The sequence below is a fragment of the Propithecus coquereli genome, unplaced genomic scaffold, assembly GCF_000956105.1.
Source record: "Propithecus coquereli isolate 6110/MARCELLA unplaced genomic scaffold, Pcoq_1.0 Scaffold644, whole genome shotgun sequence".
NCBI classification, from domain to species: Eukaryota; Metazoa; Chordata; class Mammalia; order Primates; family Indriidae; genus Propithecus; species Propithecus coquereli.
Genome location: NW_012152441.1, coordinates 1,188,361 through 1,205,439, shown reverse-complemented (window position 1 = coordinate 1,205,439; position 17,079 = coordinate 1,188,361). Strand labels below are relative to the sequence as shown.

The 17,079-nt window shown below is 56.6% G+C and overlaps 1 protein-coding gene across 3 annotated transcripts in view; it reads left to right on the top strand.

The window, feature by feature from the left end:
* Positions 1–10,387, top strand: part of SIK1 (salt-inducible kinase 1) — an 11,741-nt gene extending 1,354 nt beyond the window's left edge. For 2 of the 3 annotated variants that reach the window (XM_012659990.1, XM_012659991.1), the window contains exons 2-14: positions 601–765; positions 1,208–1,324; positions 3,681–3,744; positions 3,917–4,078; positions 4,229–4,353; positions 4,445–4,568; positions 5,114–5,337; positions 5,553–5,699; positions 6,015–6,137; positions 6,230–6,446; positions 6,997–7,278; positions 7,738–7,969; positions 8,386–10,387. In XM_012659990.1, coding sequence (XP_012515444.1) covers positions 601–765; positions 1,208–1,324; positions 3,681–3,744; positions 3,917–4,078; positions 4,229–4,353; positions 4,445–4,568; positions 5,114–5,337; positions 5,553–5,699; positions 6,015–6,137; positions 6,230–6,446; positions 6,997–7,278; positions 7,738–7,969; positions 8,386–8,752 — 2,349 coding nt within the window. In that variant the 3' untranslated portion in view covers positions 8,753–10,387. The remainder of the gene's footprint in view (positions 1–600; positions 766–1,207; positions 1,325–3,680; positions 3,745–3,916; positions 4,079–4,228; positions 4,354–4,444; positions 4,569–5,113; positions 5,338–5,552; positions 5,700–6,014; positions 6,138–6,229; positions 6,447–6,996; positions 7,279–7,737; positions 7,970–8,385) is intronic. The other variant, XR_001138123.1, reaches the window with a different exon arrangement.
* The last annotated feature ends 6,692 nt before the right edge of the window (positions 10,388–17,079 follow it).

Genomic DNA, 17,079 nt, shown 5'->3' with positions numbered 1-17,079 from the left:
CCGCCGCTGGGGCCCCGGCGGCCCCGAGGTGCGCGCGTCGGGGTCGCGGGGGCAGCAGCCCGGCCGCCCGCCGGGTCCCCGTGTTGCGGGCGCTGCGGGTCCGCGCGCCCCGCGGGCTCGGGCGTTGGGGCCGAGAGGAAGCCGGCCACGGCGGCGGGGCCGGGCGTAGGAGCGGGTCCTCGGGCTCCGGAGTCCCGGGGTCGGGACGGAGCCGGCTAGGGGCGGTGTGCGAGCGGGTCCGCGCGCCCGCGGGCTCGGGGTCGGGAGTGGAGACGAAACCGACCGCGGGCGACGGGGGGCGGGAGCTGGACAGGGTCTTCTCGCTGCGGGGGCTCCGGGGCCGGGTCGGGACGGCGCCAGCGGCCGGGCACGTCCGTGTGCCCCGCGGGGCTGGGGGGTTCCGGAGGGGGTAGGGGGAGTGGAACCGACCGGCGACAGGTGCGGGAGCGGGTCCTCGCTTCCCGTGGGATTGATTAGGGTCCCGGGGCTCCGGTTGGAGCCGACCGCGGGCGGTGGGGGCGAGCGTGGGAGCCGGGTCCGGAGGCTGGAGTGGAGCCCGGCCGGGTCGGTTCCGGCGCTGACCGCGCTCCGTGGCCGCAGGTGCAGCCCACAGCCATGGTGATCATGTCGGAGTTCGGCGCGGCCCCCGCGGGCTCGGGCCAGCAGAAGCCCCTCCGGGTGGGCTTTTACGACGTGGAGCGGACCCTGGGCAAAGGCAATTTCGCAGTGGTGAAGCTGGCGCGGCATCGGGTCACCAAAACTCAGGTGCGTGGGGCTCCCCGACCCGCCGGGGTGGACCCGTGTCGAGAGCGCCTGCAGGGTTGCTCGCCATCGTGGGCAAACGCTGGCAGCGTTAGTTTGGTAAAGAAGCTGCTTTATATACCCTTCTGCATAATTTGTACAAATATTAGGAGACAGCAAAGAAGATAATGACCAGAAAAAAAGACCCAGGAGTGCGGTGGTTCATGGATTCAGAGCTAAAGCCTTGTAAAGGGGGCCTGCGGATACTAAAGACACTTACATTTAACTTTGAGTGTGCTAAATAATATTAGTGGTTGTTTTGGTTATTTCCCCCTCAACTTTTTGTGACGTTTTTGGAGGCATAAAATAATTGAGAGATTAACTTGCAAAAAAAAAATGGAATGTGTACATTAAGTGAGGCTTCTTTTCAAAAACAAAATGTCCTTTTTCTTTTTAAAATCTGTAGGTTGCAATAAAAATAATCGATAAAACACGATTAGATTCAAGCAATTTGGAGAAAATATATCGTGAGGTTCAGCTCATGAAGCTTCTGAATCACCCTCATATCATAAAGCTTTACCAGGTAAGCGCAGGTTTGCCTCTCCCCGTTGCAAGTGTTTATTTTTAATTTTCAACAGCATTAAGTCTGCAATTTCTGAAGGTTGCCCCCTCTTTGGGGTTTGTGGGAGTCAAGAATTCGGTTATATAAGTAAATAGATTGATTTTTGTAAGCTGTGCAGATGTATTTACAATTATTTCTTGCTTTTGGATGATAGTTGAGATTTGATTCATTAAAATTGTTCTTGGTATTCTAACTTGTTGCCATTTTAAATGTGTAGAGGTGTTTTGTTAAATTTGCTTTACTATGAAAGCAAGCAACTGTAGCTGTAGTATTGCCATAGGTCAAGCATTTAGTAGGACAAACTTGAGTGAAACTAGAAACTTCAGCCTTTGCACATATTTATTAAACTTTAAAGGCAGTTGCTCTTACCAGTTTTCATTAATTTATCTTTTCCAAGGCAGTAGTGAACATTTGTGTTCCCTGCTTAAACTCTTCCAGTGAAGATTGGAGAGATGAAAATACTTTTGCCATAGTAAGAGCAGGAACTTGTCATCCAGTCTACATTAGGAACATGCCTCACCCTGTCTGCCCGTTGGTTTATTTTGTGACTTTATTTTTGTCCTCATGTTGAAATTAATAAATTGTATCTTTGAGAAATAAGTACTAATTTAATTAGAACAGCAAAGCAGTCTCTTACTTACCTCCCTAGTGGTAAATGACTACTTTTGCAAAAATGCAATCAGGTCTTCCTGCAGAAGAATAAATTCTTTGAAAGTGCTGTATACTTCATCCAGTGGTGTTGGGTATAAGTTCTTCTTAATCATTCTTATGAAACCATGTGAATCTGAGTTGATTCTGGGATGTTGTGTATGTTCGTGCGTTTGGGACAGCTAAGTGAACAGTCTGATAGGAGAATGATAATTTGAAATTATCCCCCAGAAGATTCTCTACTCAATTAAAATAAAGGTAGCAGGGTCGGTGGGACTCGTGTTCCACCACAGCACAGGACCCGTGCCATGTGCACCTGGGGTTCGCGTTTTGTTTCTGTTGTCATTTTAAAGTTGTGCTCGGAGATGATAAGTTTCCTCCGCGGGGGCTGACGTCACTCCCCGTGCAATGTGCGTGGCCCATTTCCTCGGGAGTGGGCTGAGCCGGTTTTGTTTTTGACTTTGCTGAAGGGCTGAACCCTGATGTTAGGACCTTCCATTTCTTCCTGTTCTTCCACTTGGCCATTGTGTAGAATTAGCCCAGTTAAGGAAACAGATTGCCCGTGCGCTGGATGCTGGAGGTGAATTTTCTTTTTGCTGCTGTATCTGGTTCTTCAGCTATTTGGAGACGAGCGCTTGGTGGTGTAGCATGCTTTTATTCCACGGGTTCTGAAGACGCTAGTTTTTGATTTCCATGCGGCTGGGGGGCCCCAGAGCCTGCCGAGCCCCTCCCTCCCTCCCTTGCCCTCTTTACTCTTCTCCCGGCTCTTCTCCCCGTCTGTGGTCAGGAACAGGAGTGAGTCGTCTTATGCGTTGTCCCCCCCACCCATTTACGGGCAGGGGCAGTTGAAATTCTAGTCAAACTGCTAGACTCTTAAAAACACTTTTCCGATTAGATTTACAGATCAAAGCAGTTGTCTTTGAAGTGTGTTTATAAAGAAATAACTCTGTTTCGAACACAAAGAAATCTTCTTCCATAAGAGTGTATTGTCTCTCTCCCTCTAGAATAGTTTAAAATACACACAGGCATCAGTTCTGTATTAAATCGCTTTTTTAGTAAAATAAAATTCTTGGCGAGCGAATGAACTCGTAGGGGCTACGCTGACGGCGGCTGTGGCGTCGCTGCACATCCAGGCGGCTGTCGTGGCTGTCGCGGCTCACCTGCGAAGCAGGCCTCCTGCGTCCCCATTGATCTCGGCAATAAAGCCAGTGGGATGGGGCGTTTGTTATCTATTATTCCGCTTGCTCTGGCCGCTGGCTTGAGTGATGTTACCCGCTAGGCTTCTAGAAGAAAGGCCAGCAGAACTCCAGCAACCTCTTTGGCATCTGCAGCCTGCGGAGTCCTCAAGGTGTGCGTGGGGCCAGCTAAGTTAACTGTGACGATATGGGGGGATTCTAACGTGATGTGACCTTTTGTGAGAGCAGGTTTATCAGGACAGGCAAGGAAGTTAGTGAGGAATTCACCTGTAATTTTTTTAAACTCTTTCTCAGTAGGAATCCCCTTTATTTTGGTTTGTTTGTTCGTTTTTTTTCTTTTTTACGTGATGAATACACTCATTCTAGAGAAGTTAAAAATCTACTGGGGTTCAAGTGGATCATTCGGATTATTTATATCATTGGTGTGTGTTCCTTTTTCTTGTGGTTAAATGTTAGGTCTGTATTTTTTTTAGGTTATGGAAACAAAGGACATGCTTTACATTGTCACCGAATTTGCAAAAAATGGAGAAATGTTTGGTAAGTCACACGTACTGTTAATATCTGTTGCAAACAAATAACTGATGTGTCCGGATTTGCTGGATGGCGTTTGGGTCTTCACGCCCTCAAATTCCACAGCAGTCCTTGTTTGCCCCCCAGGCGGGGGCAGACTTTGCATTTGAGGACACAGCTTGCTTTTGTCCCTCCTCAGATTATCTGACGTCCAATGGGCACCTGAGTGAGAATGAAGCGCGGAAGAAGTTCTGGCAGATTCTGTCAGCCGTGGAGTACTGCCACGGCCACCACATCGTTCACCGCGACCTCAAGACCGAGAACCTGCTGCTGGACAGCAACATGGACATCAAGCTGGCAGGCAAGGAGGGCCGGCGCGCGCCTGCATGGGAAGTGCTGTGGGGTGTGCGGCTGCCTAGAGCCAGGGTCTCGGGGTTTCATGCGCAACCTCTGAAACCGCAGCCCCTCCGTGTCCAGTCTAACTTTATCCATATGTTTCTTTGTCTCTCAGACTTTGGATTTGGGAATTTCTACAAGCCAGGAGAGCCTCTCTCCACGTGGTGTGGGAGCCCCCCGTACGCAGCCCCAGAAGTCTTTGAGGGGAAGGAGTACGAAGGCCCCCAGCTGGACATCTGGGTAGGGCCTGAGTGCGTGCAGACACCGTTTGGGAGGCCCCGTTCCCAGGGAGGGTGCTGGGTGCTCACGTATGGCCCTCGGTCCTTGACAGAGCCTCGGTGTCGTGCTGTACGTCCTCGTCTGTGGTTCCCTCCCCTTCGACGGGCCCAACCTGCCGACTCTGAGACAGCGGGTGCTGGAGGGCCGGTTCCGCATCCCTTTCTTCATGTCCCAAGGTGGGTAGGCACGGTCTCGCGGCAGGCGCTGCTGGGCGGGGAGGACCGAGTGGCTGTCTGCTGAGCCGCTGCCGAGGCTGGGAATCAGGCCCCGGTTACTGGGGGCTGCAGGGGAAACCCAACCCGCTGGGTGCTTTCTCAGTGCCCTGCTTCTAGGCCAGGCAGGTGCCCTCGCTCTGCAGGCTGACGCCAGTGCCTGGGGTGCTGGCCTTGTCCCCAAGTCTGATCTGCTGGCCACCACGCGCAGCACTTTTCCGTTTCACAAAGATGTTTGACCCATTGCCTACTCAAGTGTGTGCCGCCGCAGAACGGGGGAGTCTAAGTGATTCTATCTGGCAGACGTTTAGAGACCAAAGCCCGGCCTTCCAGGGGCCTGAGCCCCGGCTGGTGGCTCTCCGTGGGTGGCAGGTCTGAGCTGCCGGTGTAGTGCCTCTGGCCTCGAGTTCCTTGAGACAGTCACTTGTGCGTTTGCCCACGTGGGGTGGGGGGTGGAAACGTGCGTAGGTCCAGCTGCCCGGGGCTCAGTCTCTCTCGGTCTCCCGCAGACTGCGAGACCCTGATCCGCCGCATGCTGGTGGTGGACCCTGCCAAGCGCATCACCATCGCCCAGATCCGGCAGCACAGGTGGATGCAGGCCGACCCCTGCCTGCTGCGCCAGGCCTCCCTCGCCTGCCCCGCGCACGGCTGCAGCTCCAGCCCGGGCGACCCCGACGAGCGGGTGCTGGGCATCATGCAGACCCTCGGCATCGACCGGCAGCGGACCGTGGAGGTGAGCGCCTGCTCCCAGCCCCCAGCCCTCAACTGGGCCCGCGCACCGCGCCAGGACAGGGGTTGGCTTTGTCAGGAAAGTTAAAATGGGGCATGGGCTCGTCGAAGGGCCACCTTGCCCACCTCTCTGAAGGACATTCTTGGCCTGGGAACAGTCTTGGAACGGAACCTCCGTGGCCGCCCCCCCTGTAACCTCTCCTGCTCTCTGCCCTCCAGTCGCTGCAGAGCCGCAGCTACAACCACTTTGCCGCCATCTATTACCTCCTCCTCGAGCGGCTCCAGGAACACCGGAGCACCCCGTGTGCCCGCCCCGGGCCCGCCAGGCCACACAGGCCCAGGAGCTCAGACCTCAGCGGTTTGGAGGTGAGGGGCAGGCATCTCCTCCCAGAGCCCCGTCCCGTCCCTTCTCCTTGGGCTGTGTCCTCTGAGCCATGAGGCCCCAGCTCAGCAGTGCCCTGGAACAAGACAAGGGCCCCAGGTGGTGGGTGGGTCCCCGTGTGGGCGGCTCTGCGGGGTCCAGGCCCCACCCAGCAGCCACAGGCTCCTGACTGCCTGCGGGCCAGCAGCTGAGTACAGGCCTGGAGAGGAGGCACAGCCCTGGCGTCCCTGCTGCTCCAGAACCAGTGTGCTCTCTTGCGCGCCCCTGATGGCGTCTTTCCCTGTCTGCCACCCCCCCAGGTGCCTCAGGAAGGTCTGCCTGCCGACCCTTTCTGCTCTGTCCTGCTGTGCCCGCCGCCCCCGACCTTGGCGCAGTCCGTCCTGCAGGCTGAGATGGACTGTGACCTCCACAGCTCGCTCCAGGTGGGTGGCCCACCTTCTTCCCCGAGGTGATTCCCCCACACGCCGGGCTCTCAGGAGCCACAGGAAGTCACTGGTTTGTGTTTCTGCCGCAGCCCTTGTTCTTCCCGGTGGACGCCAGCTGCAGTGGAGTGTTCCGGCACCGCCCAGTCTCCCCCAGCAGCCTGCTGGACACGGCCATCAGCGAGGAGGCTCGGCAGGGCCCGGGGCTGGAGGAGGAGCGGGAGGCCCAGGAGCCCCTGCCCAGCAGCACGGGCCGGCGGCACACCCTGGCCGAGGTCTCCACTTGCTTCTCCCCGCTCACCCCTCCATGTAAGTCCCCGGGACGGGGGAGACGCTTGGTGGTTGGGCTTGTGGTGGAGGCTACGGTGGAGTGACGTGGGACAGACCTTGCTTGCCCCGTGGCCCCTTCTGATTAGATCAAGATCCGCTATTGGTTTCAATCCCTGAGACCCTGTACGTGGTCATTTTGGTTGAAATAACAGTGTGGCGTTTGGTCTACAACAGGGTGCACCCTGGGCCACCTCTAGGTGCTGGGAGGGCAGGTCCTTGGCCGGTCTCGTCTGTGTTCTGGGGTCTGAGGTCGGCTGATGGCCTGCCACCTGCTGTTGTACCCTCGTGGTGGCTCGCCTTTGGGGCTGCCTGGGCCCAAGCCACCAGTAGAGGCCCTTTTCCCACCAGGGCTGGGAGGAGGGATGTTACGGCCAGTGCAGATGCCGCCTCCACCAGTGGGCCGCACCGGGCCGGCTGCAGCCTTGGGGGTGCAGAAGCCTGTCCCTCTGCCGTGGCAGTCGGCCCCTCTGACTGCCCAGCCTTGGAGAGCAAGGGGGACTCCCTCAAGAGCACCGTGCTCCTCCCACAGGTATCATCGTCTCGCCCTCCGCCGTGGCAAGCCCTGCGGAAGGAACCAGCTCCGACAGCTGTCTGACCTTCTCCGCCAGCAACGGCCCTGCAGGGCTCAGTGGTGGTCTGGCCACTCAGGGGCTGCTGGGCACCTGCTCCCCGGTCAGACTGGCCTCGCCATTCCTGGGCTCGCAGTCCGCCACCCCTGTGCTGCAGGCTCAGGGGGACCTGGGAGGAGCTGCCCTGCTCCCCGTCAGCTTCCAGGAGGGCCGGAGGGCGTCGGACACCTCGCTGACCCAGGGTGAGCCATGCCCCTTTCATGCCCACTTCCACCTGCCCCAGGGGACACTCCTGTCCCTGGCAGCAGGTCACTTTGTCGTGGTGGCAGATGACATCCCCCATGGTCTACCAGGCCCAGATGGGACCAGTGGTGTCCCGGGTGGTCAGAGGTGCTATCCTGGCTTTGGCGTCCTGGTCTGCTGGGATGGACTCAGACCTGGACCTCTGAGCAAATGGCCTCCGTTGGCTGGTCCTAAAAGCACAGGGGACATTTCTGTGTTGGGTGTCTGACTTGGGACCGAGTTGGGGACCCACCTGGCTCCCCCCAGGCCTCCCTGGGGCTCAGGTGCTAGATTTGCCCTGTGCCGTGTGCAGCCCCGTCCTTCCCCAACCCCTCCCAGGGCTGGAAACCCCGTCAGCTGAGGCTGTCGGTCCTGGGCTGGAGGCGGGAGGTGCCGACCACTTGGCTTTACCCTCACAGGGCTGAAAGCCTTCCGGCAGCAGCTGAGGAAGACCACGAGGACCAAGGGGTTTCTGGGGCTGAACAAGATCAAGGGGCTGGCTCGCCAGGTGTGCCAGTCCCCCTCCAGCCGGGCCGCCAGGGGAGGCCTGAGCCCCTTCCACCCCCCGGCACAGAGCCCGGGCCTGCACGGCGGCGCGGCTAGCAGCCGGGAGGGCCGGAGCCTGCTGGAAGAGGTGCTGCAGCAGCAGAGGTACAGGCCCCTCGCCCTGGTGGGCCCCAGCCACGTGGGCTTGTTTCCTTGAGTGGCTTCATCTCTCAGGCGTCCCTTCCTCCTCCTGCTCCCGGGGAGGGGTGCGAAGCTGGGCCTCAAGCATCAGGGCGTTGGAGGTAGCAGCAGGCAGGGCAGGTCTCTGAGGCGGGAGTGGGTGCAGGTGGCAGGGAGTGGGAACGAGCCTGGCTGGCATCCGCGTTGCTGCAGAGGCAAGGTGGGAAACGAAAGGTCGGGAATTGCTCAGGGATTAGTCACGTCCTGGGGCCCTCCTCAGCCCAGCGCAGCTCCACGGGGTGGGCGGGCCCTGCGAGGCGGGCGACCTGGAAACCGATAGCGCGCCCGGGAGGCTGGGAACGCAGCCAGCTGAGTGACCGTCTGCGTCTCCTGTCTCACAGGCTGCTCCAATTACAGCACCACCCGGCCACTGCGCCCACCTGCCAGCAGGGCCCCCAGGCCTACACGCTCAGCCCTTGCGACGGCCCCGGGGCCGCCCCGCTCCCCAGCGCCCTCCTTGCAGCGGGGCTCCCGCTGCTGCCGCCCCCACTCCTGCAGGCCAGCGTCTCCCCGGTGGCCTCAGCGGCACGACTGCTGGACACCCATCTGCACATCAGCGCTGGCCCAGCGGCCCTCCCCACCACGCCCCCACCACCGCGCCTGGCCATGCTGGCTCCGGGCTGCGACCCCGCGGGGCTGCCGCGGGGGGACTGTGAGATGGAGGACCTGACCTCCTGCCAGCTGGGGACGTTCGTCCTGGTGCAGTGAGGGCCCCACCCTCGTCCGCGCACATCGGCTGCCTCTTCCAAGCAATAACTTCAGAGTATGTGAAGACATTATCGGACTTAAAGCCAAGAACTTTCTAGAAGCGAAACAAGCAATACGTTAGGTGTTTTGGCTTTTCGGTTTATTTTTCGTTTTTTTTTCCTTGCACTGAGTGACCTCAACTATGAATAGGGACTGGAAACTTTCTGAAGAAAATAATAACCTAGGGTGTGTCTAGCGGGCGGGTGGACAGGAGGGAGAAGCGGGACGGCCGGCAGTGTCCAGTGAGCACCCCCGTACAGATGGGGTGACGGGGCGGGAGGAGCCACGGGGCCGAGGGACCTCAGCTCCTCGTCCACGGCGTTCTCGTGGCCATGAGATGATTACCTCGGACGGACGTGGGGCGGCGGGTGGCGTGTGCGTGTGCGTGGATTGCTGCCCTATTCAGTTAACGTTCTCCACTTCCTGGAACGTTTATGCTTTAATGAAAACTGTGAACTTTCTGCTTTTGTGTATCAGTTTTAAAACAGCTCTAAATGGTCAGCCCAGGCGAAATAATCTACAAATTCTTGGAATTCTCGCTTCTGAAATCGGAGCCCAGAGGACAGTTTTTTCTTATTTTGGACGAGAAGTTTTATAAACTGCTCAAGAGTCAGTTTTCCAAGATTCTTTGGAGGAACCACAGGAAGAACCTAAAAGTGGGTGGGGGTGACTTCGAGGTGGTGGGGGTGACTTCGAGGTGGTGGGGGCTCTGTCCCAAGGGCCCCCAGGGGTCTTTGGGGAAGCCCAGGAGAAGTTTCTTCTGCTGCTCATCTTGTTTCCGCTGCTAATTAAGTTTCCATGCATTTCATTATCAGGGTCCGACAGGAACACCTGACTTGGGTGAATTGTGCAATACCGGGCGGCTGCGACCGGGCAGGACAGCGGGAGATGGGCTCGCTGGCCTGTGACCGCGCTGCGCTTGGGCCGGGACCTTCCCCGGCAGAGCAGCCCCCGCACCCAGGCCTGGGCTCTTGTTGCTGGGCTTTTGTTCAAGGAACATGAAAGGAGAGGTTTAGGTCAGTGTTTTTATAGCATTGTTTCTTTTTTTAAGCAAATACTGTATATGTATATAAACAGGGACAGATATACACTACTTATTTTTTATATTTTATACTACGCCTTTGCGTTCCTGGGTCATGTTAGGAAGTGTCCTGCCAGCGCCACATTTGTGCTGCAGGAGGGGCCGTGGGGCCTGCTCGCCCTTAGCGCTGGGTGGAGGCGGCGGGGAGGGCAGCCTGACCTGGCAGGTTCGGGCTCACCTGTGGCAGGTAGACTCAGGTGGTGGCTCTGGCAGCCGGAACCCTCTTGAATGCAACGAAGGAAACTTGCTGCTCCCCACTCGCTCTGTCTCAAGTCCCGTCCCTCTTCCTAGCCCCGGTGCCTTCAGCTTACTTTGGCTTCTACAACCTGCAGTATTAAACAGAGGTCGTTATGAAAGGGGGAAAGGTGGGTATTTTCAAAAGCCAAAGATTGACCCAGCGACTTGAGGGTAGGAGGAAGGCCGGTGCGTGCGGCCCGTGTCCGTGCGGTGGGCACCTGCTCTGTGCCTCTGGCGAGCTCACTGCTCCTCCCTGCTGCTCTGGGACTGCTTCAGGGGTGGGCGATCTGAAATCAGTACCTTAAGCTTTCACCTTAAAACACTAGAAACAGAGGAGCAAACTAAACCAAAGCCAGCAAATCCATTATCGTGATAAAGTGTCAGAAAATGCAAATTTATAGACAGAAAACAGGTGAGTGGTTGCCTGGGGCTTGGGGTGGGAAGGAAAATTGACTATAAACAGGCTGAAGGGATCCTTTTGAAGTGATGGAAAATGTTCTAAAACTGGATTGGAATGATGATTGTATAACTCTATAAAAGTACTTAAAATCATTGAATTATACAACTATGATGAATGGATTTAATCGCATGTAATTTATACCTCAATAAAGCTATTAAACTATAATGACCCAATTGGCAGTGGAAAATATGCATATATGTGTGTATGTACCACAAATAAAAGAAATTCAATTAATACTGAATTGAGCTATTCAGTGCTAAGCATAGGCATAGATTTGAAAATAAAAAAGAAATTTATTTAATACTGCTCCTTAAAATTTTATAGCCAATAAAATATCCTCTTCTAATTTTACCCATTAAAAGTGTAATATTTAAATAAAATATTCGAGGGGAAAAAACTCTTGACTTTTTCTCTTGGTTCACATCTGGGAGCTGTTTGCTCTGAGCTGCTCCGTTAAGAGGCCACGTCTTGGAGAAGAGGGGGGCCTGCCAGCTCCTGCACTGGCCTCGCCGCAGAGCGGGTGCGTTCCAGCAGCAGTGACAGGTGGCCCGTCACGCCCAGGGCCTGCCTACTCCTCAGGCCCCTTCCCCAGCAGCCGAAGTGCTGAGTCGCTGAAGGTCTCGACGCCAGGGCTGGCCGGGCCCCGGGTACTCTCGCCTCTCCCCGCTGTGGTCTCTGAATCTGACTACACATCAGGGATTTGGAAGAATCTCATGGCCAAACTGTCTCCTGGTCTAAAAGTCTTGACCACCTTCTAGCAATAGGGCAGGCACGGCTGTTTACAAGAACAAAGGACTCTGTCCATTTTGATTCTTGGCAACTGTTCTTGGTAAAAAAAAAAATTAAACAGAATGACCACATGATCCTGCAACTTTTCTTAATGGTATATGCTCGAAAGAATTGAAATCAGGGTCTTGAAGAGACATCCGCACACCTGTGTTCGTAGCAGCAGCATTCATAGCAGCCCAAACCAGGAGCAGCCCAATGGCCGTGAGCAGGCGAGTGGATGCGGGAAGCGCAGTCTCTGCACAGTAGAACGTTATTTAGCTGTCACCATGTACTGCGACGTGGATGAGCCTTGAAGACATTATGCTCCGTGAAATAAGCCAGGAACGAAAGGACAAATGCTGTTCAGTTCTACTTGTCTGAGGTCCCCAAAGCACGAAGTCCATGGGGACAGGCAGCAGAGCGCTGGGTGCCAGGGGCTGGGGAGTTAGTGTTTAATGGGAACAGAGTTTTGGTTTGGGAAGAGGAGAAAGTTCTGGAGATGGATGGTGGTGATGGTGGCACAACAGTGTGGATGTATTCAAGGCCACTGAACTGCGCACCTAAAAATGATTAAAATGGTGAATTCTTGTAGTGTTTTTTTTTACCACAATAAAAAGAAAAACAAATGTTTCTCTGAGGGGGGACACCCAGTGAGTGGATGGCAGCTTCCGTGAGGAGAGCAGGCAGGCGCCACAGGTAGGAGGACGGGACCAGCCACTGTCAGTGACGAGGTCTGCCGGGGACGCCACGGCAGCCCAGAGCATGAGGCCAGGCCCAGCCTCACTGTACACAGGGTGTCCCTGCATGGGTGACCTGGCCCGGGGACAGCCCCTCGTGTGGCTGTATGCGGTGAGACTCTGGCGGGGCCTCCAGAGCAGATGTCTCCTTGGTTTCTGAGTCGTCTCAGCAGTTGTTGCTGCCGCTCAAAAACGGAGCTGCCATCTAAGCTGCTGGCGCGGCTGACACTCAGCCGGAAGGCCGTCATTTGACAGAGGCCAACCCGGACCTTGCACCTCCAGGGACCTGCGATCGCACCGCGTGGAAGCCCCTGCCGGGCCGTGCATGTGCGGGAGCCTGGCCGACGCGGGGCTCCGTGCTCGGGCAGCCTCGTCGCAGCTCGGGGGCGGAGGAGAAGACGGGCGGCCGTGATGCGGGGAGCGTGTGTTTATTGTTTGGGAACGTGGAGCCCTGGAAACCAGGAGAGGCTTAGGCAGAGGCTTGTACCGGAGCCTCGGGCTTTCCCGCCGCAGCCCACTGAGTGCAGACTGGACGGGTGGGAGTCCCGGCCCAGCGCCACGGTCGGCCCCTCGTGGGGACGATGGTGTCCCATTGTGCTCCAGGCACCGAGAACATCTGGATGTGGGGCTCCCCCATCCACAGCCCCAGCTGCATGGGTCCGAGTCTCTGAGCCCGGCCAGCTCGGCCAGAGCTCGAGATGTGTCGTGAGGATGCCGTGGTGATGATGATGGTGAATTCGCTGCCTGAAAGTTGACGCCCCACTCACGGGGACCCTCACGGAGGCCGTGTAGGACCCTAGAACTCTGTCTGGGCTAATGGATCAGCTCATGAATCTTCCCAGTCTCTGTGCTGCAGAGGAGCCCACATGCCCGTGGGCGCTGGCGAGACCCCCTCGTGTGATCGCCCCTTGCCTGAGGGGTCCCGTCAGGGCCCCGCCAGGCCTGGCCCTGGGAACAGCCCTATCCACCAGGGCGTTTCCCAAGATGCTCCCATTGCGGACGTGTCTGTTCCTGTCGGGGGCTGGCAAGGTTGCGCTGCGCTCTGACGCGCCCTGCGCACACGACAGCACTTCTGAGCCGTAGGGTGCTCTCGGGTGCTGGCACTTTCTTTCTCCCAGTGCCTCTGGCAAGGGTCCAGGGGCAGCCTGGAGCTGCAGACCAGGTGGCTGCTTAAGTCCTTGCGAATACAAGACAGGGCCGTGCCTGACGAGCCCCGCCTGCAGGGTGGCACGGTGGCAAAGAACGTGGCCTCTGTTGTCGCACACCTAGGTTTGTGTCCCGGCTGTGCAGCCTTCCGGTGCTGCGGTGCTGGTCAGATGCCCAGACTGTGCTGTGCGTTACGCTCCTGCTCTCAGGACGGCGCACGTAGCAATGCCGTCTGCTTAGGGCTGTGTGAACACCTAGCCTGTGAGACGCTTAGCACGGTGCTGGCACGCAGCGGTGTCCCCTCGTGTCACCCTTAGGAAAAACGGAACCAAATGTCCACAAGGGAAGAGTTATCAGATGACCAGATTGCTAGATTTTTGGCTTCCTGTCTTGACGTTCTGTACGGGACACCAAGTCCTCTTGCAGAAGGGGGCAGAGCTGTCCCTAAAGCTGTGCTGGGTGCGTCTGTGCGCTTTCCTGTCAGCGGGAGCTGGTGGCGCTTTTGCCACCAGGCCACAGGACAGTAGGATTAGCGTGAGCGCACTTCGGGAAGAAGTCTCGCCGGGTGCCCAGGGATATTGTCTCCCAGGACGGGGCTGGCTTCTGTGTCTGTCCCAGCGTAGGACGAGGGTCTCAGGGACGCCAGGACGGGGCCTGCGGGAAGTCCCCCGCGGCACGTGTCTCTGCATGTGCTCGTCTCCCTGGGAGGCAGGAACCGAATCTGAGCTAAGAGGAACTGACTTGTTTGGGGGCAGAAGAAAAAGTGTTGTCCTCTTAGTTTTCCTTCCAGAATAACACCAGGGTGTTTCAGGTGGGCACGGCCACCCTGCGCGTGACGCACTTTTGGTCTGGGCAGGCGCTCAATCTTGGGTGCAGCTGGGCCGGAGTGGTGGTCGTGTCCAGGTGAAGGATTCCCCAGGGCCCACCTCGGGGTTCTCAGGGCCCGGCTGTGGGGCTGCGGCGCACGCGGGGGACCAGCACGGAGACGGGGGCTGGAGTCGGCTCCTGCGGGTGCGGCCCGTGTGGCCGCAGGGGCGGCGCGGGGCTGGGGGAGGGAGGGCGAGGGCCAGAGCGCGTTCAGTTCCTCTCCTCGGGGTCTGCTGGGGTCTCAGTCTGACTCACTCCTCTTTAATTATTTCACTTATTTGAATGTGATTTCTGTGAAAAATAGAAAGGACTTAAAAAATACTCAGGAAGCCCAGGTGACCAGAAACGCCTGCCCGTGGTTCCCCTTTCGTCTTTTGAAAAGCGCGGCCGGAATGAAACCGGAGGAATCCGGGCGGCGGGGCTCCCCGCGGGCAGCAGGGGGTTTCCTTCTCATGGGGGTGGGGGGAGGTCCCTTCCTTCAGTCACCGAGTGTGTCCACTTCCAGCGGGAGGTTAAGTGGAAAGCCTGGGCCCCCGGGTCCCAGATGGGGATTTGAAGACAGAATCTGCCTCCGAGAAACGTGTCCCCGGAACAAATCAGCTCCACTGGGGTGTCACTGACCTGCAGCCAAATGCTCCTGTCCTAAGCATGCAGCTCAGGGAATTCTGGCAATGTGTTGGCCTGTGTCTCCACCGTCAAATCCGTGTGCAGAGCATTCCTGTCACCAGAAAGCGCCCTGGGCCCATGGGGCTCCAGGCCGCAGGCAGCCGCTGACCTGCTTCCTGTCCCGTGGGCAGCTGCCTCTTCCTGAGTCCCCGCCAGTGGAATCCCACGTGTGGGCTCCCCGAGGGCTCGGCTCCTCTATCCACCTAATTATGTGGGGACGCAGCCTGGTGTTGCGTGGCCCGGGCATTCCTCTCAATGCTGAGTGGCAGTCCTGGGTGGTGACGGTCACGGCGGGTGTGTCACTCACCTGGGGGCGGGCATCTGCGTTGCTCCAGCTTGGGGCTATTATCAGTGATGCTGCTATGAGTGTCTGTGTGTGCGCTCGTGCTTGTGTGGACATACTGCGTAGCTCTGGGGTAACACAGGTCACAGTGCAATGGCTGGGTCGTGTGGTAGGACAGCCAGTAACTTTACGAAAAGCTGCCAAACTGCCCTCCAGAGAGGCGGCACCAATTTACATTCCTGCCCGCAATGTGCGAGACTCCAGCTGTCCCAAGCTGTCACCAACACTTGGTATTGTCAGCGTTTTAAATTTTAGCCATTCTAGGCCTGGCGTGGTGGCTCACGTCTGTAATCCCAGCACTCTGGGAGGCCGAGGCGGGAGGATTGCTTGAGATCAGGAGTTCGAGACCAGCCTGAGCCAGAGCGAGACCCCGTTTCTACTAAAAATAGAAAAATTAGCCGGATGTCGTGGCGCATGCCTGTAGTCCCAGCTATTCGGGAGGCTGAGGCAGGAGGATTGGTTGAGCCCATGAGTTTGAGGTTGCTGTGAGCTAGGCTGACGCCACTGCTCTCTACTCAGGGCAACAGAGTGTGACTCTGTCTCTAAATAAATAAATAAATTTTAGCCATTCTAATAATCTGTAGCAGTATCTCATTGTGATTTTATTTTGCATTTTCCTGATGACTAGTGATGTTCAACATCTTTTAATGTGCTTATTAGCCATTCTGTTTTTTGAGTTTATTTCAGTCTTTGCCAATTTTTAATTGGGTGGTTTGAATTCCTATGATGGAGTTGTAGGAGTTCTTCATATATTCTGCATACAACTCCCTTGTTACATGGGCGTGTGTACATGTGTACACATACGCATATTTGCACATGCGCACTCACACACCTAGAGAACAGTTCTCTCACTTTGCGGCTTGCCTTTCATTGGAAGCATGAAGAGTTGAAGGTTTCAGTTGTTAAGTCCAATTTACGATGTCATCTTCTGTGGCTAACGCTTTCGTGTCTTGGCTAAGAAATCCGTGTCTACCCGTGTCGAGAGGGTCTCGTGCGTCCCTTTCCAGAGGTTTTATGCTTCTAGCTTTTATGTCTGTAGCTCTGACCTATGTCGAGCTTATTTTTGTGTCTGGTTTGGGACAGCAGTTGGGGCTTATTTTCTCTCCTCTCCTTTGTCCTCATTGGATTCATTTGGCACGTCCGTCAGAACTCAAGGGACCACAAATGTCAGAGCCTATTTCCAGACTTTGTCGTGTCTGGTTGTCTGTCTGTCTGTCCCACGGCAATAGTACACTCTCTTGATTATTTTAGCTTAGACCGTTACAGCTTAGATCTTTCTACGCTTGTTGTCTGTCTTTATATTTCAAGTGCGTTTCTTGCAGACAGCACGCCACATGCGCGGGACGGGTGCCTATAGCGGGTCTTCGCTTTCTATCCAGTCCAGCCACCTCTGCTTTGTGGCTGGCGAGCCTGGCCCACAGAACCTTTAGCGTAACCGACAGATGGCTGAGTTTCAGGCCGCCGCCATCGGTCTCTGCTCTGCCTCCTCTTCCTCCTTGACGCGTCTCTTTTTATGTCTTCTTCTGGGTCGACTGTACTTTCGCTGCTCTACGGTGTCTCCACGTGGGGAGGGGTGAGGCTCACCCCTCTCTGTCCCCGCCCCGTGGGTCAGACTGGACACCAGCCACACGCTTTGATCACGTTTTGTAGATGGCGTTCACTTAAGATTTCTTTCATGATAACGACATAGACAACAGAAGTTTGACAACCGCTAACTAACCCAACTGCCTCAATAGCTGGATGTGGAGACGAAGACTTAGCACGAGTGGATTCGTGTCCCCGCTCATTCCAAGCCTGGTACACAGGCCGACTGGTTCCGTCTGGGGGACTTGACTTGTTCCCGTGGAGTTTCTGGGGCCCACCAGGTGTGGGTGGAGCCCAGCTCCTCCCCAGAGCTGCTCTGAGCCTTTCTTCTGCGCAGCGGCAGCACCGCCCCAGGGTGTTCAAGGACACGGCGAGGGCAGGCTCAGGCAGAAAACATGA